The sequence below is a fragment of the Falco biarmicus genome, chromosome 4 (genome assembly GCF_023638135.1).
Source record: "Falco biarmicus isolate bFalBia1 chromosome 4, bFalBia1.pri, whole genome shotgun sequence".
Lineage (NCBI taxonomy): Eukaryota > Metazoa > Chordata > Aves > Falconiformes > Falconidae > Falco > Falco biarmicus.
The window spans coordinates 61,331,888-61,359,018 of NC_079291.1; the positions used below are offsets into that span (position 1 = coordinate 61,331,888).

Genomic DNA, 27,131 nt, shown 5'->3' on the forward strand with positions numbered 1-27,131 from the left:
CCCTTCCGCGCTTCTTCAACTTGAGACAAGTTTTTGGAGGAGGCAAATTCCTCCCAAATTCTCCAGTTCTTCCAAATTCCTTCCGAATTCTTCAATTATGCAGCAAATTGGGTTTGGATGAGACACCCAGCACCAGAGGTCCTTGCTGGGGCTCCTACCCCTCTGCAGCACAATGTCAAGGTGACCAAAGTCGGTCACCTTTTATCAGAACCAAAATCCTTCCAGCTCTCAGGAGGGAACATGTGGCCGAGCAGCACCCACTCCCCACAGGGAGACAGCGCTCAGTGCAGCGGTCCGGGTCCCACGGGAGGGTGTAGGGCACGCGAGGCCTCTGAAGGAAATTTTTTTCTCTTTTCCTGCAGCTCACACTTAGGATTTAGCGGCCACCAAAAACAGTTATCAAGACCTGCAAGTAGTATTTTTGAGCGCCCTGTGTAAACCCCTAGCAGGCTCATGTATTTCAGAACAGACATGAAACCCTGCCAGGCCATTTTGGGAACAAAAAGGGAAAATTTAGTGAGTTCTGGTCAGGGTAACCCCATGCTCACACAGCTACTGCTGCCCTTCTCAGGGCAGCACCCCCCACCAGCTGGGAGGAGGATCAAGTAAATCCCCAAAACCAAACACCAAGGCCCCGAGCCGTGAGAAATAACACGCTCATAAATCAGTCTCTCACTTTATTTGACCACCACCCCATTGCGTTGCCCCTCATTCCTGGCATCTCACATATTTCTTTGTCGTTTATTTGTTCCCACAGCTGATCCCTGACCTGTTTGGGCAGCGATACGGTGAGGGAAAGCGCCGCGGGGAGGCCGGGCAGCCCCGGGTAACCTTACCGGCCAGGCCTCAGCAGCGGGGGGAGATCACGGCCAGCGGGGCTGGAGGGGGGAACCCTCCCCGCCAGAGGCCGGGCAGGCGGAGGGGCTACCGCGGAGAGGCTCTGGGGGGCTGAGGGGGGAGGGGCGGCAGCGCGGGGGCACAAGGGCCCCGCCGAGTGGCAGCTCCACAGCAGCCTGGCCGCGCCCCCCCCACTCCCGCAGCGGGGCCGGTCCCGCCGCTTCACAAAATGGCGGCCTGGGGAGTGAGGCCGGGCCCAGCCCGACCCGCGGCCTCGCGTAGGGCCGCCCGCCGCGCCCGGGGCCCGACCAGCCCGCCGGGGCAGCGCCGAGCGGCGGCGGAGGGCGACAGCCACCGCACGCCTCGCACCGCCCGCCCAGGCCCGCTTCGCGCCCCGCGCCGGAAGTGCCGCCGCCTGAGCCAATAGGCGCTCGGCGCAGCACGATGACGTCAGGGACTGCGCCGGCGCTGCCAATGGAGAGTCGCCGCGGCGTCTTGACGTTGTCGGTGTGCGTCGGCGCACATGCGCGCGGGGGCTCCCTGCCGGCCCGGCGTGCGGCTGGGGCGGGAGAGGTCAGGCCCGGGGGGTGGCGGGCTCGGCCCGGGGGCGTAGGACCGGGCCCGCGGGGTGGGGGTGAGGGCCCGGGGGGCGGGGGTGAGGGCCTGGGGGCGGTGGGCCGGGCTCGGGGCCGTAGGACTGAGCCTGGGGGACGTTGGGCCCTGTCCTGGAGGGGAGGGCCGGGCCTGGGGGGCTCTAGGAGTAATCGGCCAGGCCCAGGGGGGCTCTGAGGGGATATAGCCCCATGAGATGTGGGCCGAGCCCGGGGGAGTCTGAGGGGAATCGCCCTGGGAGGGGTGGGCCAAGCCCAGGGGCTCTGAGGGGTACGGGCTGGGCAGGGAAGGAAGGAACCCAGGGAGAGCGGTGTTTGCAAAACTGAGAGTAACTGGGGAGATGGGGCTGTGTCCCTGGAGGTCTGGGTGAGGCCCAGTTGAGACTGGTGAGGGGCTGGGTGTGCTCCAGACCCGCTGCCAGCCACTGTGGAATGGCTGTGTGCTGCCTTGGAGAGCAGTGCTGGAGTTTGGCAGCTCCTAAGAGGGGGTCTGGCAACAGGTTAGCCCCAGCAGGGAAGCACATAGCCTCATCCACAGCAGTGCTTTGCCATTCGATCATCAGAAAGCTTTCACTGCCTCTTCACATCCAGTATTGCTGGTCGAAACAGTCCGTTCCTCAGAACCATTACCAGAAGCTGGCTGCTTCCTCTTTTTTTATCTCTGAAATTCTCCTGCTCCTAAAGTGTCTCTTTTCCTTTCATAGAGTTCTTGAAATGTGGCGCTGACCACCAGCTGGTTACCACCCCCGACCTTCCTTTCCCCCATGCCTCCCACCATGGCAGCCCGCTTGGTGCGACGCTGCTGCTGGCGGCACTTCAGTGCCTTCATCTCTCCCCCCTCGGCAGTCCCAGCTTCTCTGCTGGTGCCAGCTGGGAAGGTGGCAGTGGCAAGAGCTCTGCCTCAAGCACCTTTTGCTTCATTTCATACTTCGAGCCCTTCCAGCTGGGCAGATGGATTCTCGGTTAAAGAGCAGGTGGAGGACACCACCAGAAACCCAGAGCACAGAGTGATCGTGGAACTTATTGAAACAGCCACGAGCCCTCAGGACCTCCTCCAGCTGAGCGAGCTCCATGTTCTTAACAGCAACCAATCCTCCCTAGTAATTACTCAACTTTCCCGGCTCGCAGCAGAAAAAAACCTGGAAACTAAGAGCATTCTGCAGGATGAACGTTTCCAACAGCTCATTGGCATCATGGATTCCCAGGTAAGTTCCCTCCTGGCTGCAGAAGCGTTTTGGGGAAAGAATACAATGTGGAAAGCAGAGAGTGCTCCTGGGATTGAACAGCGCGGGCAGCTGGAGCCAGCTGCTCATTTAGGGTTTGTACTTCTCCCTTTCCAAGTGAAAAATGAAGTTGAGGGGACCAGGAGGTGAAATTACCAGCTCTAGGCAGGATACCTGATTGTTTCTATCTAAAAGTGCTGCTTCTCATATTGGAGACAAAACGGAGCAGAGAGATCATCTTCGTTAAAAGCTGCCTTGCTCCTGCTCCTGTGAATTTTCAGTTCTGTCAGTAAGATAAAGCTGCATCTTTGCCAGTTAGTGGCAAAGGTACATCAGAGCTACTCAGGCAAACAGCAGAGAAGCCAGCAGGTAAGATGGGGCATCTGAAGGGAAGCAGTGCACTGTGCCTGGCACATTGTGCTGTCAGACCTCAGCAACCCCATCAAATTCAGCATCATCTGCTGTGGTTGCTGCTGGCTCAGCCAGCTGCTGCAGAAATACCTGCAGCTTGTGGGCCCCACATCATGGGGTTACAGGATGGTTTGGGTTGGAAGGGATCTTTGAAGACCATCCAATCCCAGCCCCTGGCACAGGCAGGAACCCCTTCCCCCAGCCCCGGTGGCTCCCAGCCCCGTCCAGCCTGGCCTTGGGCACTGCCAGGGCTGGGGCACCCACAGCTGCTCTGGGCAGCCCGTGCCGGCGCCTCACCACCCTCACAGGGAAGGATTTCTCCCTCAGCTCTGATCTCCATCTGCCCTCTCTCAGTGTAAAGCCATTCCCACCTTGTCCTGTCGCTACAGGCCTTGGTAAAAAGTCTCTCTCGGTCTTTCTTGTAAGCCCCCTTTGTATACTGAAAGGCCACAAGATGGTCTCCCTGGAGCGTTCTCTTCCCCAGAGGGTAGAGTAGAAAGGCAGAGCCCCCTCCCTCACCCTGCCAGCCACGCTGCTGGGGATGCAGCCCAGGGCACGGGGGGCTTTCTGGGCTGCAGGTACACGTGGCTGCATCATGTCCCATTTTTCACCCACCGGTACCCCAAGTACTTCTCTGCAGGGCTGCTCTGAATCCCTTCATCCCCCAGCCTGTGCTGGTACTGGGGGTCACCCAGACCTGTGAACCTGCCTCGTTGAACTTGATGAGGTTCCTGGCAGGGCTCTCTCTTGGGGTACAAGTGTTCTGCAGATGCATCATATTTCTCCTGATCCATGATCTCTGTTCCTCAAAACCTGACAAAGGATAGCAGAGAGGTAGGATTTGTCCTGAGGGTGCCCGGTTAGCTCCGTTGAGCTGAAATGCTTCCATGCTGCTGTGTTTGGGGTGAAAGTACTACTCCAGCTGATCTACACGGTCCTGTGTCACTATCACCGCAGATCAAAGGGGTGCCCGTGTCCCTGGGGACCCCTCAATAGGGAAGGGATGCCCCAGAGCTGGCAAAGCCAAGCTGGTGCGCTGCAGGAGTGATAATGACAAGCAAGGCAGTGTGACCGAACTGTAGGAAACTGCCAAGAGGGATGTGGCTAGGGATTTTGAGCTGTAAAGAAAGCAAACTTGCTGCAAACACTATTATCCTTCTCCAACAAGCTGTTAACTGCAAACGCAGTCGTAGATAACCAAATGTAAGAGGTCACTGTGTAGATGCAAAGACACTCTGATGGAAAAAAACTAAAATTAATTGGCTTGCAATGGCCTCGTGGAGAGGAGCCAGAGATTTTGAGCAGTGTATGAGGTGTGGGCCAAGACAGTATTGAGGGAAGGGGCTCTTAACAGACTGTGTGGTGAGTTTTGTACATGTGAGTGGGTGACAAAGGCAAGGGATCAGCCAGGGGAGCCATCGGGTTCTCATTGTGACCTTCCAAGTAACCCCAGGCAAGTGACAGGAGCTGCTTGTTTTCTCAGCTGCATCCTGGTCTGTGATTTTTCAGATTTTAGCAGAACAGCCTGGCAGCACTCAGGCCGTTCTTGTGCTTAGGGTGCTGAACCATTCCTGAGCACCGCTTTAGGAATTTGCCATGGCAGTGGAAGTGCTGGAGTTTGGACAGGCCAGAGTGTTAAGCCTTTGTTTGTCCAAACCCGCATGGTGTCTCCTGTGTGAAATTTAACATCTCATGGCCCTGCCTCCCTTGCCTCCTTGCACGGTCACTCTGAGAAGCAACTCCTCGTTTCTGAAATAGTTTTGTAATATTGGGATGTTCCGTCAAGCAAGCGCTGCGCTCTAGCGGGGCGGCTGGCACAGTGATGCTTTCTGAAGGGCCCGTTAGAACCGATGTTGTGCTAAGGATCAGGTTTGGTTTTACACAAATCAGAAGAGCTTTCAGGCTGGAATTGCCTTTTAGTGCTGCATGGCAGCAGCAGAGCACAGCTGGGGAAGCTTGGGCTGGAAATAGAGGTGCCTGGCATTCCCTGATGGGTGCTGAAAGAGACAGAAGCTGGAAGATCAATGGCTGATGAAAAACCACAAGCTCTGCCTTGCATCAGCTGCTGGTGGGAAAGCAGCCGGCAGTGGCCAGAGAAGTTCAGTGGGCAGTGTGGGACTGGGCAAATCCTGCTGCTCTCAACAGTGGGATTAGTGCACAGCCTCCTTTCAGTAACATGGAGAGAAATCGGGGCTTTTAGGGTAAACCTGAGGTGCTGAGGTGAGTCAGAGTCCCGTGGCATTCTCCTAAGACCCTCAAGTTTCTGCCCCTGAGCTATAAGACTTCCCCACTACTCTTAGTTTTACCAGCCCCACCACCTTAAGTGCCTCTAAAGGAGCGGAAAGTCTAGTTAAATGTTTCACCCAGCTGGTGGCAAATCTGTGTAAGTTCCTCCTCTGAGGCAGAGAGAGTTCACCACCCCTATGGCAGCTCTGTAAGCGACGTGCGGTTACCTCTCGAGGCTCATCCACGCTGCTGGGATCAGTGCGTGCCTTCAGCTTGTGGTACAGGCATTGAGGTTCCTCTTCCTCACCAGGGCACCAGGCTGCTCCAGTCTGTATCACGACTGTGCAGGAGCACAGGTCTCGCGTCATGGTGAGGGACAGCTGGATGTCCTCGGACCGAGGAGGACTCTTGCTTCCAGCTCGACGCTGTGTAGCTGTTTCTGGAGAGAGAGCATTGCCTGGTGTTTGGTGTGGCTGGCAACTGAATACTCTCGTGCTGTCTCTGATCAACACCTTTCTCTTATTTCCCTTTGCTGCCAGATTTCTCAGGTGTGGAATAACACTTTGGTGAACCTCCTGAAGAGTCTCTACTCTCTGGGGATGGACAGAAACAGGAGGGAGATGCAGTCGGTGGAGCAGGAGGTGCTGTGGCGACTGCGACGCCTCACCTTCAAGCAGCTCGCCTCTCTGGCAGAGTTCTTGGTGATCAGGCTGGGGAAGGAGAGCAGGCTGCTGAATGAAGTCATCAAGAAGCTGGAGCTGCGTTGGACGGAGCTTGAGGGCACCCGAACTGTGGTGATGCTGATGAGCAAGGTCGGGCACATCTCCCCGACTCTGATGGACCGGCTGGAGGACAAGGTACGGGCTGGGGCTCTCCTTTCTGCCTCCGTTCCCTTCAGACAGGCCACCTCCCGCAGCTGATGACAGTGGGAGGGAGAGCCCCGTCCCCTTCACCCATCCTGCATTCTACACAGGCTGCGCTCGTCGCTGCTCCAGAGTACTTCGGTGTGTGGTTACGAGTTGCTCTTTAAGCAGCTTCCCATGCATGGGTGCTTCTATCAGGGGTTTCCATCTGAGGAGCCACATAGGTGGGGGACCTGGCGCTCACCAACCCCTTCCAAGTCCATACTGGTGCGAGTGGGTGCTCACACTGGTCTGCATTGCTGGAACGTGGGCTGAGATGATGCATTTTACTTTGCAGCTGTGGCAGTTCTGCAGAGAATGCGCTCAAAGTTCCTTAGCTGGCAAGTGGTAACTTGCAGAGCCAGCATAATGCAGCTGCCAAAAATGTCATCCTTCGCTTCCCTGTACAAGCCAGGCTGTGAGGGGAGCTAAGACAAGGAGTGTCCATACTGTCCTTGCCTTCTGGCTGCCCTGGGCACCTGTCATCTTCAAAGGGGACAGGTCTGTCCCCTCCGGTGCTCCATGGGTCCCTATTTCTGTCGCTTGCAGGAGCAGGGAAATGTCCTTTGGGTCAGAGCCGCTACAGGAGCCCTGACTGCAGCTGCGTCAAATTCAGTCCTCGTCCAACCCGTGCTGGGGACTGGCCAAACAGCTGCCACAGCAACAGCTGTAGCTCGTAAGCCCCGCTGTCCCTCTCCCTGGACTCCGGGCATAGATAAATGCTACAGACACAGGTGTGTGACGAGGCAGAATGCTGTAGCTGGATCTGGTGGGGGTTGTCAGCCTATGCAGAGCCCAGACCGGCAGTGTTGGGTTAGCATCCTGCAAATGAGATGGAAATTACAGTGGAAAGCGGGGTGCTGGTCCGGCAGCGGGTGCCTTTCCTCTGTCGGCCTTTGCCTGACAGGGTGTTGCTGTGCCTGGGTGCCGGACACTGAGGTTCTGCCAGCTGAGGGAGGCAGAGCTGGCAGCAGGGAGATCCTGGCTGAGCTCTGGTGAGAGGACAAGGGTCTGCTTCCCTTTGCCCTCTCTCTGTGTGAGCTGCCACGCTCACTGCCAGCCGCTTAGCCTCGCTGCATGCTAAACACTCGCCAGTTACAGTCCCCATCACCCTTGGAGGGGCTCAGCCCGTGGCGACGGCGCATCCCACTCCGTATAAAGCTGGTATCTGCACCTTGCTTTCTGCTTTCCCTTTACATTCCTGCTCAAAACGTTTCTTGGCAGGCTCTGGAGATTGCTGAGCAGTTCAACTCTGATGACATCCGGAAAATAACACTGGCTCTAGCCTACCAGAACCGGCGCTGCGTGCCTCTGCTCCGAGCCTTGTCCTATCACCTGATTCAGAAGCACTCTGAGCTCAGCCTCAACGTCCTGATGGACCTGATTTTCGCCTATGGTAAGTGGTTCGGTTGTACTGGGACCTGCTGGACCTTACGTGTGGCAGAGTCCAGCTGATTCTGGGCACTCAAGCAGGGATTTGATAGCGTTGCTACCACAGCCAGATGAAGGAGAAAGGCTGGCAGGGTATGTTAGGGTGGACCTAGTGTGTCAGCCAGTGCAGCTGGGCAATTTCCAGCTCCAAGCACAGGCAGAGTGAGCCCAGGTACGCTGTTTTTCTTCCAGTGTGTGGAAGGAAGGGGACTTGCAATGAGAGTGCTTTGGAAGGGTGGTTGAGGCTTTAGGGAGCCCCTCTCCCTGCAGTGTAGGCAGCTAGTGAGCCAGGATCCCCACAAATGGCCCCAAATCCTTTCTCACCTCCTCCCGTGGCCAGGGATTTTCTTGGGGAGCCCTGGCCCCTGTTACCTCACTTGCAAAACGTTCCTGGTAGCCTTAGTGAGTTCAGGGCTCTTCTGGTCAGAGCAGGATCTGTAGATGGAGACACTGGGGCTAAAATCTGCTACTAGCACTAGGTGGAGGCTGGAGCCATGAGCTGGCGCTGGGACTGAGAGCTGGTGGGTGCGGCAGGACACGGCAGAGACTTGGTCTGACCAGAAGGAATGGGGCCGAGGCAGCTGGGGGAGGCAAAACGGCTCTCTGAGCCTCCTTGGCTCCTAATGAACAGTTTTGTGCTTTCCCTTGTGCCACCACCACCCATCCAGGCACGGCTCCCATGCCAGCTCCTTGTAAGTGGCTGCCGCTTTCTCTTTGCTTCTTTAAGGAAAACTGAATTTCCACCAGCCCCAGGTCTTCCAGAAGATAGCCACCGACCTGCACCCCCACGTTGCCACGATGGCGCCCATCGAGGTGACGCGCTGCATCAGATCCTTCGCCCTCCTCAAGTGGCTCAGCCTGCCACTGTTTGAGGCCATCGCACAGGTGAGGAGGAGAGGGTCTGGGGGGGACAGGGAAGCCCCCGCTGCCACCAGTACAACAGTACAACTGTTATCCACCCCAGTTCCCAGATGGGAGCAGTTTCCCCCCACCTCTCCAGAGATGCTCTCTGGGATGTCATCACTGTTTTCCCTACCCAGCCAGCGGCTGTAATTGAGTCTGACAGGACTCGCTGTTCGTCTTCTGCTGAAGTCAGCACTGGGAATCCGCACTGAGCTGGGGCCAGTCTCAGCTCTGTCTGAGCCTCCAGCCCCGAATGCCAGCGCCGCTTCCCTCCCCAGGTGCCTTCCCAGCTCTGCCCCAGTTTACATGTCTGCATTTTTGCATCTGTACCAGACTGTTAACAGAGCTCTGCTTCCACTCATGGCTTTCCCTTGTGCCAGTATAAAATCCCAGGGAAGGACTAAAAGATCTTTGCCTTGCGTTTTTCCCATCTTGCCACGGGGCTGGATGCATCCTTGGCTGACGCTTTAAATCTTTTCCTGTCTGTACTCAAGTAGGACAGATCTAAACCTCTGGTTTTGCCCCCTGTATCTTCCAGTATGCCCTGGACAACACCAAGCAGCTGCCTGTCACCCTCTTGTGCAGTATCATCCTGTCTTTTGCTCGCCTCAACTTCCAGCCCAGCGGAAGCGAGGACTTCTTCAGCATGGTAACCTTCCTCCTTTCCCCCTCTTCGTCAACCTTCCTCCCTCCCTAGTCAGCAGAAAGGCAGCAGCAGATCTCCTTCTAGCACGTCCCCGTGTGAGAGTGGGTGTCAGATGGCTTGAGCCAGCTGTAAATGGTGTGGGAAATGGGAAGGGGGAGCCCAGAACTCAGGCCAGGCTGAGAAACCTGCACTGCACTGCCCTGGCTGCGTGCGGGGCAGTAGCTGAGCCGATTAGTCCGTGACTGGCTTGAGCCCCACGGGCTCACTTTTCCACCAGACACAAGCAGTGTGTGGGTGTTTACGTTCCCTCCTGAACTCTGGTTGCTGTAATTAGCTCTTTATAATGAGGCCATAGGTGTTGATGGTTGCACGCCCGTTGCTGGCAGAGCTGTGTGGCTTCTCCCAGCTGTGCCAGGCCCCCAGTCTGGTAGTGCTGGGGCTGCTCTCCCGGCTCTGGGGAGCTGTCGAGAACGATAGAGGCTGCCGCAGGCAGACATACTCGCTGTCTGCCTGGTTGGGGGGAAGGTTGCTGCATCCTGGGGCGAGGAGGCTTGATCAGCTGGAATAGCCGAGCAGAGGGGGAGCCTCCTGCACGGTTCGGCAAGAGGCTGGCAGGAGGTGAGCATGGAGCAGACGCTGTCCTTGGCATCCTCCTGCCTTCCCTGGCTTGTGGAGGCAGCCAGGCTGGCCTCTGAAGTGGAGGAGGGAGTCACCTTGACCTCCCTGGGGACAGATTTATGCTGATGATTTCCAGAGAGGAGCTGCATTGTTGCTGAGTAAGCGGGCATTGGCCAAGCACCAGGCAGAGAGGGAGCGTGGCCTGCCCAGCCCCCCTGCAATGGATGCGCAGTTTGAGAAGGGGACCAGGTACACGGGTGTTCCTAACCAGCAGCACGCTGCACCCCACCCCAGGGCAGCCTCTCCCTCGTGGCCAGGCCAGCCTGGGCAGCAGGTCTCCTTGGGGCTGTGAGAAGGGCAAGGTGTGGAAGTAGCATCCAGGGCTCTGGGCTCCCCCTGCCAGCATTACTCGTGGTCACTGTGAAGGGGCATTTTGTAGCAAGTGCAAAAGTACTCGGTTTTGAGGCATTGTGGAAAAGTTTTCCTGGTTTAAAGAGTAGAAACCCCTGCAGGGTATAGAGCTTCAGGCTCTTGCTGTGATTCCTGGACAGGCACAGAGACACCACTGATACAGTTTCAGACCCCTCCAGCTCTGCTTACAGCAGGTTTCCATTGCAGACCCCGAAGGGGTTTATCACCTCCAGCCCTCCCTTTTCTGAACGCTACCCTTGTGGCAGGGCTGGCCGCAGTAGTGCATTACCCCTGGCTGCTGCAGCGACACGGCAGCAACACAGCATCCCGGTCCAGCGACCCACAGCTCGTGAGCTGCAGGGCCATGTTAGAGCGATCTTAAAATCTTTCAAATGACCCAGGGGAGAAGTACAGCTGTGGAGGAGACAGCACCCATCAGGTGCACCATAATGCTTCAGGGATCTGTCAAGCTGCCAGACCTGCGTGTTGACCACAAGATCAAGGCATCAGCAGCGTTACGCTGAGCTGAGCTGTTTGGTTTCTCTCTCTGCAGGTCCACGAGGAACTCCAGGGCCAGCTGAACAGCCTGGAGCCTCACCTGCTGACGGACCTGGTATGGTCGCTCTGTGTGCTGCAGCAGGCCAAGGCTCCCTACCTGCAGCGAGTGCTGGCGCCTGACTTCTGCGCTCAGATCCGAGGTGAGCCGAGTGTCTCTGCCGGTGGGACGGGGACCGAGAACCTCAGACCTGGGACAGGAGTGGGGATACTGAGCCTGGTCTGTCTAAATTTGAGTTAACAGGTTGTTAACTGTTAACCAGGAGGGACTCTCCCAGAACTGTGTCCAGTGGTGGGCTCCCCAGTTCCAGAGGGACCAGGAACTACTTGGAGAGGGCCCAGCGGGGGCTGCGAGGCTGATGAGGGGACGGGAGCCTTCCCCACAGGAGGGAAGGCCGAGAGGGCTGGAGAGGAGCAGACTGTTCAGCCTGGAGAGGAGCAGGCTCGGGGGCCCTTATCGATGCCCACAGGCGCCTCCAGGGCGGTGGCAGGAGGACGGGGCCAGGCTCCTGCCAGGGGTGCCCAGCGGCAGGACAAGGGGCAGCGGGCACAGGCTGCACCACAGGCAGCTCCTGCGGAACCTGGGGACAAACTTCTTTCCCCGGAGGGTGCCGGGCGCTGGCACAGGCTGCCCGGAGAGGCTGTGGGGTCTCCTTCTCTGGAGCCATCCCAACCCGCCGGGACGTGGCTCTGTGCAGCCTGCCCTGGGAGAGCTGCTTCAGCAGGGGGGTGGCCTGGGGGGGCTCCAGGGGGCCCTTCCAGCCCCGGCCATCCTGTGAATCAATCTCACTGGGAGTGGTTCTCATGGATCCCCCCCCACAGCTCTGTGCAGGGCAGCAGCACCAGCGGAGCTGGGCTAGTGAGAGCCATGGCCTCCAGCTCCAGTAGCCCCTTGGATTTGTGCCTGCGTGTGATGGGGGCGAAGGAGAACAAGACAGTGATGGCAGAGGGGATCCACTCAAGCCATCCTCCTCCATGCTGTGCTGCTCGTGCCTTCACTGCTCGTTCCCTGTGCTCTCTTCTGCCTGGCTCCCTGGGTTGGGTTCTGCCCACTGGCTGCTCTTCTGCCGGCCCCTGGCCCAGCCTGAAGTCGAATGTTACATGGCTGGAGCAGCGCTCGCAGGGTTGAAGCACAGCAGGGTGACACGTTGCCCCCCGACCTTGTGGTGGCTATCACATGCCCCGATCACAGCTTGCAGCTCTGCTCCAGCACTACCTGTGTGCTTCCCCCAAGACCTCAAGAAGAGACAGGAAGGCTTGGTGTCTCCTGACAAAACGGTGACTGCTGGGGATGTGCAGCCCTGTCAAATTCAGTCCTGGCCTCCTCTGTGGCAGGGACTGGCCAGCCAGCTGCCACAGCAACCTCGGTAGTGTGTGAGCCCCACATCCCCCGCTGTGGGACCCCAGGGATAAAATCACACCACAGACATTGGGCTCCAATGGGGCTGCCCCCACCAAACGAGGAGCCTGTTTGGCTCGGCCAGCTCGTGATGGCTTCCTGCGAGTGCCCAGAGCTGGAGCAGGGCCAGGAACTCCCCCGGCGTTTGGCCTCTGGAGATCTGTATCTCCATGCCAGCAGGCTGGGACCCATCACGGGGGCATCAGAACCTGGAATCCCCATCGGACAGGCTATGCAGGCCACTGGATGAAGATTCAGACCCTGCTATGGGCCATGTCTCTAGCTCTGCTTCTCTCCTCCTGCCAGGTGATCAGTCCCTCAAGGCCCAGAACTTACAAGTGAAGCTCATTCACATCAATGCTGCTGCCAAGCTGGAAAGTCCCGGCTATCGGGGGCCATTCCTGCCACCGGAGATGCTGAGTGCTGCGGAGCCAGCGGGGGAGAAGGTCACCATGCTGCAGAGCTATCTGCGGGAGGCATTGGCAGGGGTGCTGGGGAACCAGGAACACGGGCGCTTCGATGTCAGCACCATCTACGGCTGGCAGATCGGTGAGTATGTCCTCTCCTCACCTCCGCAGGCAGCAGCGGGACCCCACGGGGCTCTGCCTGGGGGAGGGAGCTCAATTTGAGGGCTCAGATACGGCTGCCAGGCTTTATCCCCCCTCATTCTTTAGCCTCACGCCCCTCTGCCTCCTCATCGCAGCTGCCCTGTCTTGTTTCATCTCCTGCCAGAATCTGACTCTCAAGGCAGAGCAGAAACCACAGCCCAGGGCATGGCTGTGGGTAGCAGATGCGGGAGAAAAGCCCTTCTGCAGCCGGGCAGCACCACGGCTGGTGCCCCTGCCCTCCCTGCTGCACCCACGGCTTTTGCAGCCCACCCAAGCTCCCCCAGCTCCCTGTTCTCCTGCAGCCCTGTCAAATTCGGTCCCTGCCTCCCTCCATGGTGGGGACCGGCCAACCGGCTGCCACAGCAACTTCCGTGGTCCACGGGACCCACGTCCCCTTACTGTGGGACACTGGGGGATAAAATCACACCACGGACATGTCTTCTGCCCAGGGAGATCTATAGGAAGCAGACGGTGCCCTTTGGCAGTGTGAGGAGGGTACTGTACCCTGGCTGCGTGTGCGGTGCTGCTCCATGGCTTCAGCAAGGATGGGGTTTTGGCAAGGGAGCATGGGACCTCGCGCGCTCTGCGTCACCAGCCTCCGGGCAGATGGTGTGAGCAGTGTCCAGGTGGGTCTCAGGAGTCCTTCTGTTCCCTCCTCTCTGTGCAGATGCCGAGATGGTGGTGAACAGTGAAAATAAACCTCTCCCCCTGAAGGACTTTGCTGCTCCCCATCTGCTCTGCTCAGAAGGGACAAAGCCACTGCCGCCGGGTGCCAGGAGGTGGGTCTGGGCTCAGCTGTGCCCCGCCGTCTGGGTAGGAGCTCGGGGGGAGAGGAGGGGGAGGGCTGTGCCTTCGTGGTGCTGAGGATCTGTGGGCTCTGCACCTCCTGGTCACCGTGGCCAGTGGCTCATGGCAGAGCTGCAGGGGTTGCCAGCGTGCTGAGGATGCCGTGCCCAGCTACGTCCCCCCCTTGCTTGAGAGCAGGAGAGAGTGGGAACAGGACAGAAATTGGGGTAGAGCTCTGCCAGTGTCCCTGGGGTAACATTTTGGAGCCAGAGGCTGCTCTTGCCAGCCAGCCCAGTGGAGGCACAGCAGGGGAGGGGGGCACATACTGGTCATGGCAGTGGTTTTCTCTCTGAAGAGAGCTTCTGCCAGGGCTGTCTACTACAGAGCCCGGCTGTCTGCAGGGCCCTGGGGACTGAGCTGCCTCTTTCCTGCCTGGAAAAGGCATCATTGCCCGGCTCAGCTTGCTGCCAGGCCTGGGCTGTGGATAAATTGTGCTTGAGCTGCTGTCCTGGTGCTTCTCTGATGGCTGAGAGGCAGGATAATGGCTCCAGCAGGACAAATCTGTGTCCCAGTGGCGTGGGGCAATTGGCAGGGCCTGCAGCGCCAGGACAAGGGGGAACGGCTTTGCGCTGAGAGAGGGCAGATGGAGATCAGAGCTGAGGGAGAAATCCTTCCCTGTGAGGGCGGCGAGGCGCCGGCACGGGCTGCCCAGAGCAGCTGTGGGTGCCCCAGCCCTGGCAGTGCCCAAGGCCAGGCTGGACGGGGCTGGGAGCCACCGGGGCTGGGGGAAGGGGGCCCTGCGCGTGGCAGGGGTGGGACTGGGGGGGCTTTAAGGGCCCTTCCAACCCAAACCAGTCCATGACTACAATCCGGGCACTGCTGCCAGCCCCACTTGGGCTGCATATGCTCAGCCTCACATCTCATGGCCTCCTGTTCCCCCGTGCATCTCCCAGGGTCGCCTTCCTCCGGTGGGAGTTCCCCAACTTCAGCAACAGAAGCAAGGACCTGCTGGGTCGCTACGTCATGGCCCGGCGCCACATCCAGGCGGCCGGTTTCCTCGTGGTGGACGTGAGTAGTTGTGGGGAACATCAGGGGGTCTCTAATTCCATGGAGATGGAGGAGCGGACACCATCCTGAGGGGCACACCAGCTTCCTTCTTGCTCCCCTCCCCTTCCTGATGGGTCTGGGTCCCACACAGCAGGGCAGAGCCCCACGTCAGCCTGGAGCGCTCCATGGTGCCCACAGCTCCCTGTGGGGTGGCTCAGCACCCTGCCTGCCCCAGGATTAGCTGCCATGATCCCCTCCAGGCCACCTGTTAGGCAGCCCGGAGGTGGCAGCGTGGGGATCGGTAATCGAGGAGGACAGCAGACAAGGTCTTAGGGCGCTGATCCCCTGCACCGAGGCCCTGGGCTCCAGTGGGGTCATGCGTTATTTAGCTTCCCGGGGGTAATTATAGCTCTCCTGGCAGGCAGCGAGCCCTGCTGTCCTGCGGGCTGCTTGGGGGGAGGAGGGTGATGGCTGGGTGCTGCCTTCACAGGCAGGGAGCCGTCCCTCTGCCCTGCGGAGCTGGGTCAGCCCCAGCTCGGCTGAGCTGTGTGCCAGCAGCATGGCTCCTGGGCTGGAGGGCCACGTGTCCCCCCAGAGCGGCATCGCCGTTTCCCCAGAGTGGTCTCCCTAGCCTGTCCTCTGCTTCCCCATGAGGGCCCCGAGCTTCAGCACCTCCCCAGTGTCCTCCCTGCAGCCCTCGGCGCTGCTGCCGTGCTTTGAGGCTGATGCGAAGTGAGGTTTGAGGTTCACCGGCGCTGGTTTTCCCAGGCACTTGCATAACCCACCCCCCCACAGCCCCCGCGCTGGCTGGCTGGGGCAGGGGGGAGATGGGAGGAGGAAGAGGAGGGGAAGTATCACTTCCTGCAGCTTCAGCCTTGTCTCCTGGCTACTAAATCCAGAGAGGGGTGGGCGGTGGGATCCCCCCAGACAGGGCTGCTCCCTCGTGCAGGCTGCCGGAGCACTGCCGAGGAACGGCGTCCCGGTGCCGGTGTTTTCACGCAGCTGGAGCCGTCCAGCCAGAAAGCAAGTGCCAGGCTCTTGAACCTCTTCCCCAGCCCTCGTGCCCTCCTCCTGCCTCAAATTCACTCCAAATAAACATTCCACCTGGCTTTCGCCAGGCTGGGGCTGCTGGGAGCAGCCATGGAGAGGAGGATGGGATGGGCCAGCGGTAGGACCATGAAGCCCTGCACGTCCTCTGCATCTCACATGAAAAATTAAGGAGGTTTTGGTGCTCAGCGTGGTCCCCGAGGTGGAGGTGCTGCCCTGAATCAATCCTCCTCTGCCACGGGGAAGGGTGGTCACCGGGGCTGGCCCCGCAGCCGCTCAGCCCGTACCACTTTGGAGCTTTGTGCCATCCCAGCTGCTCACAGAAGCCCGTTGTTCGGTGGTGGTGACACGGGCTAATTTGGGGACAGTCCTGAATTGTCTGCATTTTGGTCCCCTGGGTGTGGACGCCACTGCTGTCATATCTCACAGCCTTGTCAGATTTGGTGCCCACTTATGCCACGACGGGGACTGGCCCAATGGCTGCCACAGCCACGTCCATGCTCTGTGGGCCCCCTGTCCCTGCCATGGGACATCAGGGATCTAAATAAATTATGGATGCTCCTTGGTGGCCAAATGCTGGGCTCTGTTTGTGTCTCAGGGGCTCTGATGGCGTCTCCTCTTCTCCCTGCTGCAGGTTCCCCACTATGAGTTCCTGGACCTGAAGCTGGAGCGGCAGCGGACAGCCTACCTCAGAGACAAGCTCAGCAAGGCCACGGCCAAAGCCATGGCGAGCTAACCGCACCGCTCTGCCGGCCTCTCCGGCAACACCTCTGTTGGAAAACCTGTTCAAATAAATGCACCGCTGTACAGTGCCACAGTTGGGGGGGCCCCCGGTGGCACACCGCGACGTGTTTTCCTGGGGGGGGGAGGTGGCACTGCACCGATGCTTGCCAGGACCCTCATCCCCACAGCTGTGGCTCAGCTCCTGGAGGAGGCAGGCCGGAGCCAGGGTTTGGGATGAAGAGCCATCCTGGCTTCTCTTATTGCTGTCTTAGTGGGGCAGCTGGGGGGCAGCGCAGTGTGTGGGGAAGGGGGCCAGGCTGGCTCCTGCGCTGTGCCGCTTCCACCTAGAGCGGCGGGACCCATGGAGTGGGCACGGGAGGGCCCCTGTGCTCTCTAACTGGGGAGGGTCAGATCCTGCTCTGGGTGCTGAGCATGGCCCAGTGACTTCATGGCTTCCCCCTCTTGCCCCAACAGGCGGTGTCCCCCGTGTCCCGCAGGACACGTGCACCTGGGCTGGGGGGGGGGGACAAGGTGGGTCAGGAAAACCCTCGGTGCCATGACGCACCGGAGCCGGCTGCCAGGAAGGGCTTTGGGCACGGATTAGTGGCCATCTGGCCACCGCGCTGCTGCTGGGGCCCTTGCAGCCCCTCCGGCTGAGGGGCACGGCTTGGTCCCTCCAAGCTGCCCGTTTCCCCTGGGGGGGGGGGGGGCACACGGTGCGGGGAGGAGGCCGCGGCGGCGCCGGAGCTGCTGAGTCACGGCGCGGGGCTGCTCCTGGCACCGGTGTCGCGGCCGGGTTGGCCCCGGTGCCAGCCGCGCTGCGTGCCCGGGGTGGCTGCCAGCCCCGCGCCGTGCCCGGCGGCGGGCGCCAGCGCCGTGCCTCAGTTTCCCCCTCCAGCATCCTTTGGGGGGGGGGGGGGGTGCAGGCAGTGGGATGAGCCGGGGGGTACCAGCTCCAGCCAGCCGGGGTCTCCCCACCGCCAACCTCAGAACGCGGGGTACCGGGTATCACACACACACACACACACACACACACACACCCGTTGCCAGCAAACCATCCCCATCCTCACCACGGAGACGAGAGAAGGGCCGTTCCCATGGCGACAGCGGAGGTACCCATCCTGCCTCCTCAGCGGTACCCGGGCGATGCCCTGGGGACGCGCAGGGTGGGGGCACCACGGTCCCCCTCCCATATATGTGGCATCACCACCGGCAGCTTCAGGAGGGCTCTGCCCACTGCCCCCCCCAGCAGTCACACCCAGGGTGCCACTGGGTGCTCAGCACCCATTTTTTTTTTGCTTTTTGGGGTTTTTTTTTGGGGGGGCGGGAATGGATGGAATCCCGGCTCCATCCTCTTTCTTATCAATCCCAGCCCAGCTGGGGAAACTGAGGCCGGGCCCCCCCCGGCGGAGCTGATGCAAGCAGCGCCGGGGTGGGTGGGCCCGCGGGCCCTCCCCTCCCCTCCCACCGCCGCAGTGCCTGGCACACACCCCGCTTTCTCCCTGCCGAGGGGGGGGGGGGGGGGGGGATAATAAAAAAAAAAATCAGAAAAAAAAGGCGGGGGGGGGGGGAGGGAGGGAAAAAAAAACCCTGAAAAAAAAAACCTGCTGACATCATCTGGGATGACGGGGCTGATCCCGGCGGCCCCCCCGCAGCCCCGCTAATGCTCCGCTCCCGCCGGCGCAGCCGCCCTCGCCCAGCGCCAGCCCCAGCGCCAGCCCCAGCGCGGCGGCAGCGGCCCCGCGGCCCGGCCCCGCCATGCCCGGGGAGGCGGTGAGAGCGCAGCGGCCGCGGGGCGCCGCCGGCAGCGGGAGCGGGAGCGGCGGGAGCGGCCCGCAGGGCGCGGCGGCAGGTGAGGCGGGGCGGGGATGTGGGAATGGAAGACGGAGGGATGCGGCGATGGAGGACGGGGGGTGCGGGACGGGAGGATGCGGCGATGGAGGACGGGGGGTGCGGGACGGGAGGATGTGGGACCGGCCACAGCCAGCGCCCCCGGTACCACCCCGGGAGGTGACTGTGGGGACCCCCCCCTTCAGCAATGACCAGCCTTAGGCTGTCCGTCCCCGTCCCCCCCCCACACGCACCCACCGGGAGGCCTCAGCAGAAGCAGGGGAGGCAGAGGCTGAGCCCCCCATCCAACCCCATCCCACCCCCCCGGGGAGCACCGGGCGGGGAAACTGAGGCACGGGCGGCGCGGAGCCGCGGCCCAAGGTCACCCCGCACGCGCGGCCCCGGGGACAGCGGGGAGGAGGCGGGGGGCTCCTGTTGTCACACACCCCCCCGCGTGCCTCAGTTTCCCCCCAACGGCTTGGGGGGGATGTGGGGGCTCAGCCCACAAAGGGGCTGGTTTGTGCAAGGGGGGGTGAGGGCTCCCCCGTGCCCGGGGCAGCCGGGGGGGTGCAGGGGCCTTAACCCGCCCCCCCAGCTGCGGGGGGTCTGGCCAGGTAGCGGTGGGGAGTGGCAGGGCTAAAGGGACCCCGGCCCCCTCACCGTAGGGGGGAGCCAACCCCCAGGTGATACTTCGGGGAGACACAGCCTAAGGGACACCGTGGGCAACACATCCCCCAAATTACCCCCTTAAGCGCCCCCAGGAATGAAAAAGCCCGGGGGAGGGGGTACCCCTCTGCTCACACGTGCCCCGGGGCAGGGGGCTGCCCGCTAAATGCCCAGGTGGGGCCCCGCCCCCTTTCCAGCAGCCCCCGCGGCCCTGCCCCGCCCCCTCACCCCTATATAAAGTCCCCGGGGGGGGCCATAGGCTTCTGCTGGGTTGGGGGCTTCGTCCTGGTTGTTTCTGCCCCATGGATTTGCCCCTGGGGGTCTCAGGTAGTGTGGGGAGTGAGTTGGGGGGTTCTGAGGAGCTTTTTTGGGGGGGGTGGGGGGTGCTGTGTTGCTCACACCTGAGCGGAGGGACCGAGCACCTGCAAACCCGGTGCATGGGTGAGCGTGGGGTGATGCTGTGAGGGGGGGATGTGGGGTCCCCCTGTTGCTTAGGGCTACCTCGGTCTGAGCCCCCTGTAGTGCAGCTATAGCCTTGTGCCCCTAGAGAGGGGCTGAGGGAGGGGGTGGGCTGTTGCGGTCCCCCCCACCCCACCCCCAGAGTCACCTCTTGGTGTCACTGAACCCTGTGGCTGGCCCCTAGTGCTTTGCTTTGGGTGGGGGTAGCCAGTTCTCCCCCTCCCCCCAAGTCATCCCTGGCATCATCAAGCCCTGTAGGTGCTCCTCCTAGGTGCTCTGGGTGGGGGGGCACCCTGTTCTGGCCCCCCCGCGTGGGGGGGGGTGCCACCAGCCTGGCTGGGTGACCCTCCATAGCAGCACCCTGGCTGTCCCCTCCCTATTCCTGTGCTCTCTCTCTGACCCTGGGGGGGGCATGGTACTGAAGGGGGGGTCTCCCCTCTCTCCGCAGCCCCCCTGCCGGCCACGGGCCCCCCAACGATGCCTGCCAAGGAGGAGGCTCGCCCACAGCCCGAGGGGGCCAGCTGCGACCCTGGCCCCCCTGCTGCTGTGCCACCCGACGAGACCTGCTGCCCCCCACTGCCTGCAGACCCCCTGGACACCCGCATTGTCATGGGCGAGGAGACACGCTCCCCCACCGCCCCTGAGCTGCTGGGGGGGCCACCCCCGCCTGCTGTGCCTTGCCCCTTCCCTGCTCCCACCAAAGAGCCCCCCCAGGGCAGACCCCCCACCGCCCTGGACCCCGACCTCTTCTTCACAGCCCCATCCACCCCCATCCGCGTCACGGGGTCCCGGCTGCTGCAGCCCCCCCCCGAGGAGCAGACGGATGGGGAGAGTGAGGGTCTCTGCTCCCCCCCCACCTCTCCCTCCGGCTCCTACATGACGGCCGAGGGGGGCAGCTGGGGCAGCTCTGGCACGGCCAGCACCTCCCCGTCCTGCTCCCCCAACCTGGTGGCAGAGGCCGAAGCCATGGCGGCGGCTGAGGCTGAGGAGGCTGAGGCTGAAGACCTGGTGGTGCTGCCCTGCCTGGAGCATCCCCCCGCCTTCACCCCGCCCTCTCCAGAGGATGATGATGAAGAGGAGGAAGACGGACCCTTTGCCCCGCCGGGGGATGAAGATGATGATGATGGGCAGACGCTGGAGGAGGAAGAGGAGGATGAGGAGTGGGAGCTGTCAGGGAGCGCAGGTCTGATCCCGGCGGCACTGCTGCCCTTCCGCGGCAGCCTGCTTTTCCAGGCCGAGGCGGTGGAGATCACCCCGCTGCCCGCCGGCACGGCCCCCCTGCCCCTCTCCGGCGAGGAGGAGGATGAGGAGGAAGAGGAGGAGGAAGGTGGCAGCACTTCAGCCTCCTTCCTGCACTCGCTGTCCGAGACCTCCATCACTGAGGGGGTGGACGAGTCCTTCGCCTTCCACGACGACACCTCCGCCTCCTCTGACTCGGCTGCTTACGACGGCGAGGAGGACGAGCGGCTGTACGGCACCGAGCGCCATGCCGTGGGGGCTGAGGGGGGGCCCCCCAGTACCAGCACTGCTCCCCCTGGCGCCGTGGCCTCGGGGGACGGTGGCATCGAGCTCCACCTTCATGCCGGGATGGACCTGGCTGTCCCCCCCTCGCCAGGGGGGTCCCCCTGGCATCGCCGTGCCCAGGAGCCGGTGCCTGCCATGGAGGGTGCCAGTGCTGAGGGGATGGAGCTGGGGATGCTGGAGCAGGATGGTGCTGGGACCCCCCCGGCACACTCCAGAGAAGGCAGCGTGGAGCCAGACGGCGAGACCTTCCTCACATCCTCCTCTTCCTCCTTGGAGCTGGAGGAGGTCTCAGCCCTGGAGCCTGATGTCCCGTGGGAGCCAGATGCTGTCTTGGGGGGCTGCCCCCTGCTGGAGCCCCCCCAGCTCCCCGAGGAGCCGGAGGTGATGCCAGGTGCTGAGGAGGAGCCGGTGCTGAGGGATGATTCCAACGCGGCAGTGCTGGGAGAGGGGCCTGGCATGGAGCCAGCAGTGAGCAGCAGCATCCTGCAGCCCCCCAGCCTCTGCTCCGGGGAGCCCTGGGACCCTCAGACTGACAGCCTGGGGGATGTCACCATGGTGCCAGCCAACGGGGAGCCCCAGGGCGGCCATGGGAGTGATGGTGACAGTGACAGTGAACTTGGCACTGTGAGAGTGGGGAGCACTGAGCTGGCAGCCGCTGATGGCCACGATGAGCTGGACACTGCAGCCACCAACCTGGCACCATCGGTGACGCCCAGCCCACCAGGTGAGCCAGACACCACAGCCGCTGACCTGGCACCATCAGTGACGCCCAGCCCACCAGGTGAGCCAGACACCACAGCCGCTGACCTGGCACCATCAGTGACGCCCAGCCCACCAGGTGAGCCAGACACCACAGCCGCTGACCTGGCACCATCAGTGACATCCAGCCCACCAGAGGAGCCAGACACTGTGACCACCGACCTGGCACCATCAGTGATGTCCACACCGCTGGATGAGCTGGATGCTGTGGCTGCCAACCTGGCACCTTTGATGTCCAGCCCACCAGATGAGCCAGACACCGTGGCCACTGATCTGGCACCATTGGTGGCACCTGGTGTGCCAGATGAGCCAGACACTGTGGCCACTGACTGGGCACCATTGGTGACACCCAGTGTGCCAGATGAGCTGAACACCGTGGCCACTGATCTAGCACTGTTGGTGGCACCTGGTGTGCCAGATGAGCCAGACACTGTGGCCACTGACCTGGCACCATTGGTGACACCCAGTGTGCCAGATGAGGCAGACACCGTGGCCACTGATCTAGCACAGTTGGTGGCACCTGGTGTGCCAGATGAGCCGGACACCGTGGCCACTGACCTGGTACCACCAGTGATGTCCAGCCCACCAGATGAGCCAGACACCGCAGCCACCAACCTGGCACCATTGGTGACGTCCAGCCCCCTGCATGAGCCAGACACTGTGGCCACTGACCTGGTGCCATTGGTGACGTCCAGCCCCCTGCATGAGCCAGACGCCGTGGCCACTGACCTGGTACCACCAGTGATGTCCAGCCCACCAGAGGAGCCAGACACCACAGCCACCAACCTGGCACCATTGGTGACGTCCAGCCTGTTGGATGAGCCAGACACTGTGGCCACTGACCTGGTGCCATTGGTGACGTCCAGCCCCCTGCATGAGCCAGACGCTGTGGCCGCAGATGTGGAACCATTGATGATGCCCAACTCACCAGATGAGCTGCACACTGCAGCCACTGTCCCTGGCCTGGTGCCATCGGTGACACCCAGCCAGCCAGATGAGCCAGACACTGCAGCCACTGACTTGGTGCTGTCAGTGATGCCCTGCCCACCAGAGGAACCAGATGCTGTGGCCACCAACCTGGTGCCATCAGTGATGCCCAGCCCGCCAGATGCTGCAGCCACCGACCTTTTGCCATTGGTGACACCTAATGAGCTGGACACTACAGCCACTGGCCTGGTGACACCCAGCCCACCAGATGCTGCAGCCGCCGACCTGGTGCCATTGGTGACACCTGATGAGCTGGACGCTGCAGCCACCGACCTGGTGCCATTGGTGACACCTGATGAGCTGGACACTGCAGCTGCTGACCTGGTGCCATCGGTGACACCCAGCCTGCCAGATGGCATCATGGCCCCATCCCCACCTCCACAGGACATGTCCCCCAGTGCTGCCAATGAGGAGCCAGAGGATGGGACCACCTCGGCCAGTGAGTCCCTGGAGCCACCAGTGATGGTGTGTCCTGCAGTGCAGGGGATGACGGTGCACATCCCTGGGGACATGGGTGAAGTCCCGGAGGAGTGGGATGCCACCACCGCCTCCTCAGAGGAGTCCTCCCCGGAGCTGCTGGAGACGTCCCGCTCCCGCACCGACTCCAGCTTCTTCACTGCACCTGAGGACAGCGCGGGGGAGGCGGCTGTGCCCCCCAGACCCCCATCCGAGGAGGATGAGGATGCTGCCAGTCGCTGCCTGGCCCTCTGCCTGACCCCGTCGCCCCCCACCATCCCCCCCTTGGTTTTCACTGCTTCGGAGCGGGAGGTGTACGTGGGGGTCCCCCCGGCCCCCCTTGAACTGCTCCAACCACCCGGTGCCTTTTCGGAGAGCGGGGCGGCCTGGCAGCGCCGGGAGGACCGGCAGCGGGTCACCGCCATGTTACAGGGCTCCTTTGGGGACCTGCCAGCCCCTCGCCTCCTCCCCAGGGCCCCGGAGCCCCCCGAGTTCCCAGCAGAGCCCCTGGAGGGCCCCCCCAGTGATGGGGGGAGGGAGGAGCCCCTGCCCCCCCATGAGCCCCCCACCCCCCAGCCAGGCGATGAGCCCCTGGGCCAGACTGCTGGGGACACTGATGCCAAAGTCCTGGGGGCGGACGCCCCCCCCAGCGAGCCCCCGGCACCCCCCAAGCAGCAGGAGGAAGAGGAGGTGATGGTGGGGGCTGAATCCAGCCCCCAGCCCGCTCTGGGTGCCGGTGAAAGGGGGGATGCTCAGCCAGAGCCCCCCCCAGAGCCAGTCAGGGAAGAAGCCCCCCCAGAGCCCCCCAGCCCACCGTGGGCCCCCTCCCCTCTGCTCCCCGAACTCAGCCAAGTGCCTCCTCCTGCCGCCGCGCCACCGTCACCGTGCCCGGATCTGGCCCGCGGCCCCCAGGACACCTCAGGGCTCCCCGCCGGCGAGGAGCGCCCGTCCGTCTTGCCACCCTCCAGGAAGCACCTCGAGGGTAAGAGACCCCCCCTGACACCTACCCACCCATTGCTGTGGGGCTGGGGTGGGCATCATCCATGGTGGGGTGCTTGGGGGCTCCCTTTGGGGGTCCCAGGGTGGGTGATGGGGTGGTTCTCACACATGTTGGGGTGCTGAGGGTCCCCCTTGGGGGTCCCGGGGGGGAGGTGGAGTGAGCAGGCTGAGTTCAACACCATGGAGGGGGTTCTGGGAGGCGGAGGGGCACCACCAGCTTGGCACCCCCCATCCCCCCTTAGCTCCTGCAGCCATCCCTGGCTGCTGTGGGGTGTTGAGCGGGGCTGGGGTGGGCATCCCCCATGGTGGGATGCTGGGGGTCCTCTTTGAGAGTCCCCGGGTGGGTGACAGGGACAAGCAAGCTGGGTTCAACCCCACATAGGGGATTTTGGGGGGCACCAGCAGTTCAGGCCCCCCCCTGCTATGGGGTGTTATGTGGGACCAGGGTGGGATCACTGGGTGCTGGGGGTCCCCTTTGGGGTGTCCCCAGGTGGGCGATGGTATGAGCAGGGTTCAGACACACATAGGGGAATTTGGGGGGGCGGGCACACCACCAACCCAGCCCCCCTGCAGCCCCCCAGCCTTCCCCCTGCAAGGAGAAGGAGGCCCGAGGCAGGCAGGTGGGGATGGGCAGCCGGGGGCCCCCCCGGGGGTCCCTGCAGTCGGAGTCGAGCTCCTCGAGTGAGGCGGAGACCCCCTACCCCTGCCCCGAGATCCAGCGCCTGCGGGAAGCCGCCGGCATCGCCCTGCGCCAGGACAAGCAGCCCCCGGCCCCCCACCGCTGCGAGGCCAACCATAAAGGTAAGAAGGGGGGGCCCTAAGGGGTTCCCCCATATTTTGGGGGTGGTTAGAGGGGCAACCAGCTCCATCCCACCCCTCTGCTTGGCCCCAGGGTCATGTAATGAGTCGGAGAGCAACGACGAGTCCATCCCTGAGCTGGAGGAGCCTGAGGGCTCGGAGCCGCCGCCGGCCCAGACCCAGGTGTGTGTGTGTGGGGTCTGAGGGAGCTGGGGGCAGTGGGGACCCCCCACCGAGTGGTGGGTCAGGGGCTGCCCTCACCCACCCATCCCTGGCAGGCACAGCTCACCCACTCACTGGGCACCGGGGAGGAGACCGTCAGCAAGGCGAAGCAGAGCCGGAGTGAGAAGAAGGCTAGGAAGGTGGGACAGGGCCCGAGGGTGGGGCTGGGGGTCCCTGGGGTGCTGGCTGTCCCCCGTGGCACTGGTGTCCCCACCCCAGTCCCCACATGCGATTGGGGTTTCCTCATCCTGGACCTTGGGTGGGTGAGGGGGTCCCCCATGGCACTGGGGTCCCCATCTTGGTCCCTGGGTTGGGCTGGGGACTCCCAGGTGGGGCTGGGGGCCTCTGGGTGAGGGTCCCCCATGGCACTGAGGTCCCCATCTTTGTCCCCAAGAGGGGCTGGGAACCCCTGGGCGGGCTTGGGCATCCCCTGTAGTACTGGGGTCCCACCCCCTGTGTGTGTCTGGGGGTCCCCCATGACACTGGGGTCCCTGTCCCATATCAGGGTTTGAGGGAGTAAGATGGGCTGGGGGGGATTACCCCAGGCAGGGGCAGTTGTGGGGGTGTTGTGGGGCTTCCCCCCACTCTGGGGGGGGCTCCCCATCCTGGGTGGGGGCCCAGCATTGCCCCACATCCCTGCTTTCACCGTTGTCCCAGGGCTCTGGGGTGTTGCTGGGGGGATGGAGCCCCCTCCTTGGCTGCTCGGGGGGGGGGGGGGGGGCACAGGGTGACCCCTGTGTGTGTCCCCCCTCCCCAGGCCATGTCCAAGCTGGGGCTGCGGCAGATCCATGGTGTCACCCGCATCACCATCCGCAAGTCCAAGAACATCCTCTTCGTCATCACCAAACCCGATGTCTTCAAGAGCCCCGCATCCGACATCTACATCGTCTTTGGGGAAGCCAAGGTGTGTGTGTGTGTGGGGGGCTAAGGGGTCAGGGGGGTCCCATCCTTGGGGCTGGTGGCCTGTGGGGACAGGTGGGTGACCCTGTGCCCCTCTGCCACCCTGCTGCAGATCGAGGACCTGTCACAGCAAGTGCACAAGGCAGCAGCGGAGAAGTTCAAGGTGCCGATGGAGCACTCGCCCCTCATCACGGAGACGGCCCCAACTCTCACCATCAAGGAGGAGAGCGAGGAGGAGGAGGAGGTGGGTGCTGGGGAGGGGGGCGGAGGGACCCCTCCTGCGTGTCCCAGGGACAGTGAGGGGGTGACAGTGCTGTCCCCTCAATGCAGGTGGATGAGACGGGGCTGGAGGTGAGGGACATTGAGCTGGTGATGGCCCAGGCCAACGTCTCGCGCCCCAAAGCCGTGCGGGCACTTCGGCACAACAACAACGACATTGTCAACGCCATCATGGTGAGTGGCTGGGCTGGGGGGGGGGGGGAGGGGGGGTTACAAATGGGGGTGTGTGGTGTCTGCTGCTTGTCCCAGCGTGAACTGGGGGTGCTGCAGGGGTCTGTGACACTCTGCTCTCCCTCTCTCCCGCAGGAGCTGACCATGTAGCAGCCGGGGGTGTCCCGGTCCCCTGTATAGATGCACAGTTACTCCCCCCTCCAGCCCCCACCATCCTTCCTCCAGCCCCCTGCATCCTCCTCTGAGTCTGTAACGCTCAATAAACGGCCTCATGTATCACTTGGATCGCACACCGCCTCCCAGCGTGGTGATTTGGGGGGGGGAGGGAGCTGGGCCGCCCCGTGGTGCCGGGGGTCTGGTCCCTGGGGGTGCTCGGGGGGCGGTCCTGGGGCACCCTGGTTCCCAGCAGCGGGATGGGGTGATGGCTGTGGAGAGGCCAATGCGGTGGGACAGCTCTGGGAGCCCCACGTGGTGGCACCGGATGGGGTGGTAGAGGCCAGGATGCTCTGGAAGGCATCAGAGCTTTGCCCCCCGTTGCTAATTCAGAGGCGCTTAAGGAAGCCAGGCTTTGGCAAGGGCCAAGGGAGGTGAGTGAGGCCTTTAGCAATGAGACAAACCACGGTTGGGTGCAGAATTATATTTACCGGTAACAAATACCCCGTACAGAAGGCAGACACGTACGTACATCCATCCATCC

The 27,131-nt window shown here is 62.3% G+C and overlaps 2 protein-coding genes and 5 non-coding genes across 8 annotated transcripts; all 7 read left to right on the forward strand.

Annotated features, from left to right (window-relative positions):
- Positions 1–1,322: 1,322 nt before the first annotated feature.
- TBRG4 (transforming growth factor beta regulator 4) lies at positions 1,323–16,478 on the forward strand. The gene is made up of 11 exons (XM_056337719.1): positions 1,323–1,410; positions 2,153–2,653; positions 5,848–6,165; positions 7,435–7,606; positions 8,369–8,526; positions 9,083–9,193; positions 10,773–10,917; positions 12,480–12,722; positions 13,449–13,560; positions 14,521–14,635; positions 16,296–16,478. Exons 2-11 carry the CDS (start codon positions 2,213–2,215, stop codon positions 16,395–16,397), a joined length of 1,917 nt encoding a protein of 638 aa, XP_056193694.1. The 5' UTR covers positions 1,323–1,410; positions 2,153–2,212; the 3' UTR covers positions 16,398–16,478.
- On the forward strand, positions 3,104–3,231 carry LOC130149331 (small nucleolar RNA SNORA5). Its single transcript, XR_008821876.1, has one exon. It is a non-coding gene; the product is annotated as a small nucleolar RNA SNORA5 (small nucleolar RNA).
- Positions 6,807–6,944, forward strand: LOC130149327 (small nucleolar RNA SNORA5). The gene has a single exon (XR_008821872.1). It is a non-coding gene; the product is annotated as a small nucleolar RNA SNORA5 (small nucleolar RNA).
- On the forward strand, positions 12,069–12,206 carry LOC130149329 (small nucleolar RNA SNORA5). The gene has a single exon (XR_008821874.1). It is a non-coding gene; the product is annotated as a small nucleolar RNA SNORA5 (small nucleolar RNA).
- On the forward strand, positions 13,079–13,219 carry LOC130149328 (small nucleolar RNA SNORA5). Its single transcript, XR_008821873.1, has one exon. It is a non-coding gene; the product is annotated as a small nucleolar RNA SNORA5 (small nucleolar RNA).
- On the forward strand, positions 16,086–16,222 carry LOC130149330 (small nucleolar RNA SNORA5). The gene has a single exon (XR_008821875.1). It is a non-coding gene; the product is annotated as a small nucleolar RNA SNORA5 (small nucleolar RNA).
- A 1,508-nt stretch (positions 16,479–17,986) lies between the features above and the next one.
- On the forward strand, positions 17,987–26,717 carry NACAD (NAC alpha domain containing). 2 transcript variants are annotated; one of them, XM_056338575.1, is made up of 10 exons: positions 17,987–18,236; positions 19,788–21,587; positions 21,702–24,047; positions 24,638–24,865; positions 24,957–25,045; positions 25,141–25,224; positions 25,842–25,988; positions 26,097–26,228; positions 26,315–26,437; positions 26,570–26,717. In XM_056338575.1, the coding sequence occupies exons 1-10, from the start codon at positions 18,143–18,145 to the stop codon at positions 26,582–26,584; spliced, it is 5,058 nt and encodes a 1,685-aa protein (XP_056194550.1). In that variant the 5' UTR covers positions 17,987–18,142; the 3' UTR covers positions 26,585–26,717. The 2 variants fall into 2 exon arrangements, with proteins under 2 accessions (XP_056194550.1, XP_056194549.1); XM_056338574.1 differs by having other exon boundaries at positions 19,788–24,047.
- Positions 26,718–27,131: the final 414 nt, after the last annotated feature.

Bases quoted from the DNA above. Each gene is read 5' to 3' on its own strand.
- TBRG4 (XM_056337719.1), top strand. From the start codon at position 2,213: ATGCCTCCCACCATGGCAGCCCGCTTGGTGCGACGCTGCTGCTGGCGG. The intron at 7,607-8,368 runs GTAAGTGGTTCG...TGCTTCTTTAAG, and splicing joins GGACCTGATTTTCGCCTATG to GAAAACTGAATTTCCACCAG. The intron at 14,636-16,295 runs GTGAGTAGTTGT...TCCCTGCTGCAG, and splicing joins CCGGTTTCCTCGTGGTGGAC to GTTCCCCACTATGAGTTCCT.
- NACAD (XM_056338574.1), top strand. From the start codon at position 18,143: ATGCCCGGGGAGGCGGTGAGAGCGCAGCGGCCGCGGGGCGCCGCCGGC. The intron at 18,237-19,787 runs GTGAGGCGGGGC...CTCTCTCCGCAG, and splicing joins CCCGCAGGGCGCGGCGGCAG to CCCCCCTGCCGGCCACGGGC. The intron at 25,989-26,096 runs GTGTGTGTGTGT...ACCCTGCTGCAG, and splicing joins TCGTCTTTGGGGAAGCCAAG to ATCGAGGACCTGTCACAGCA.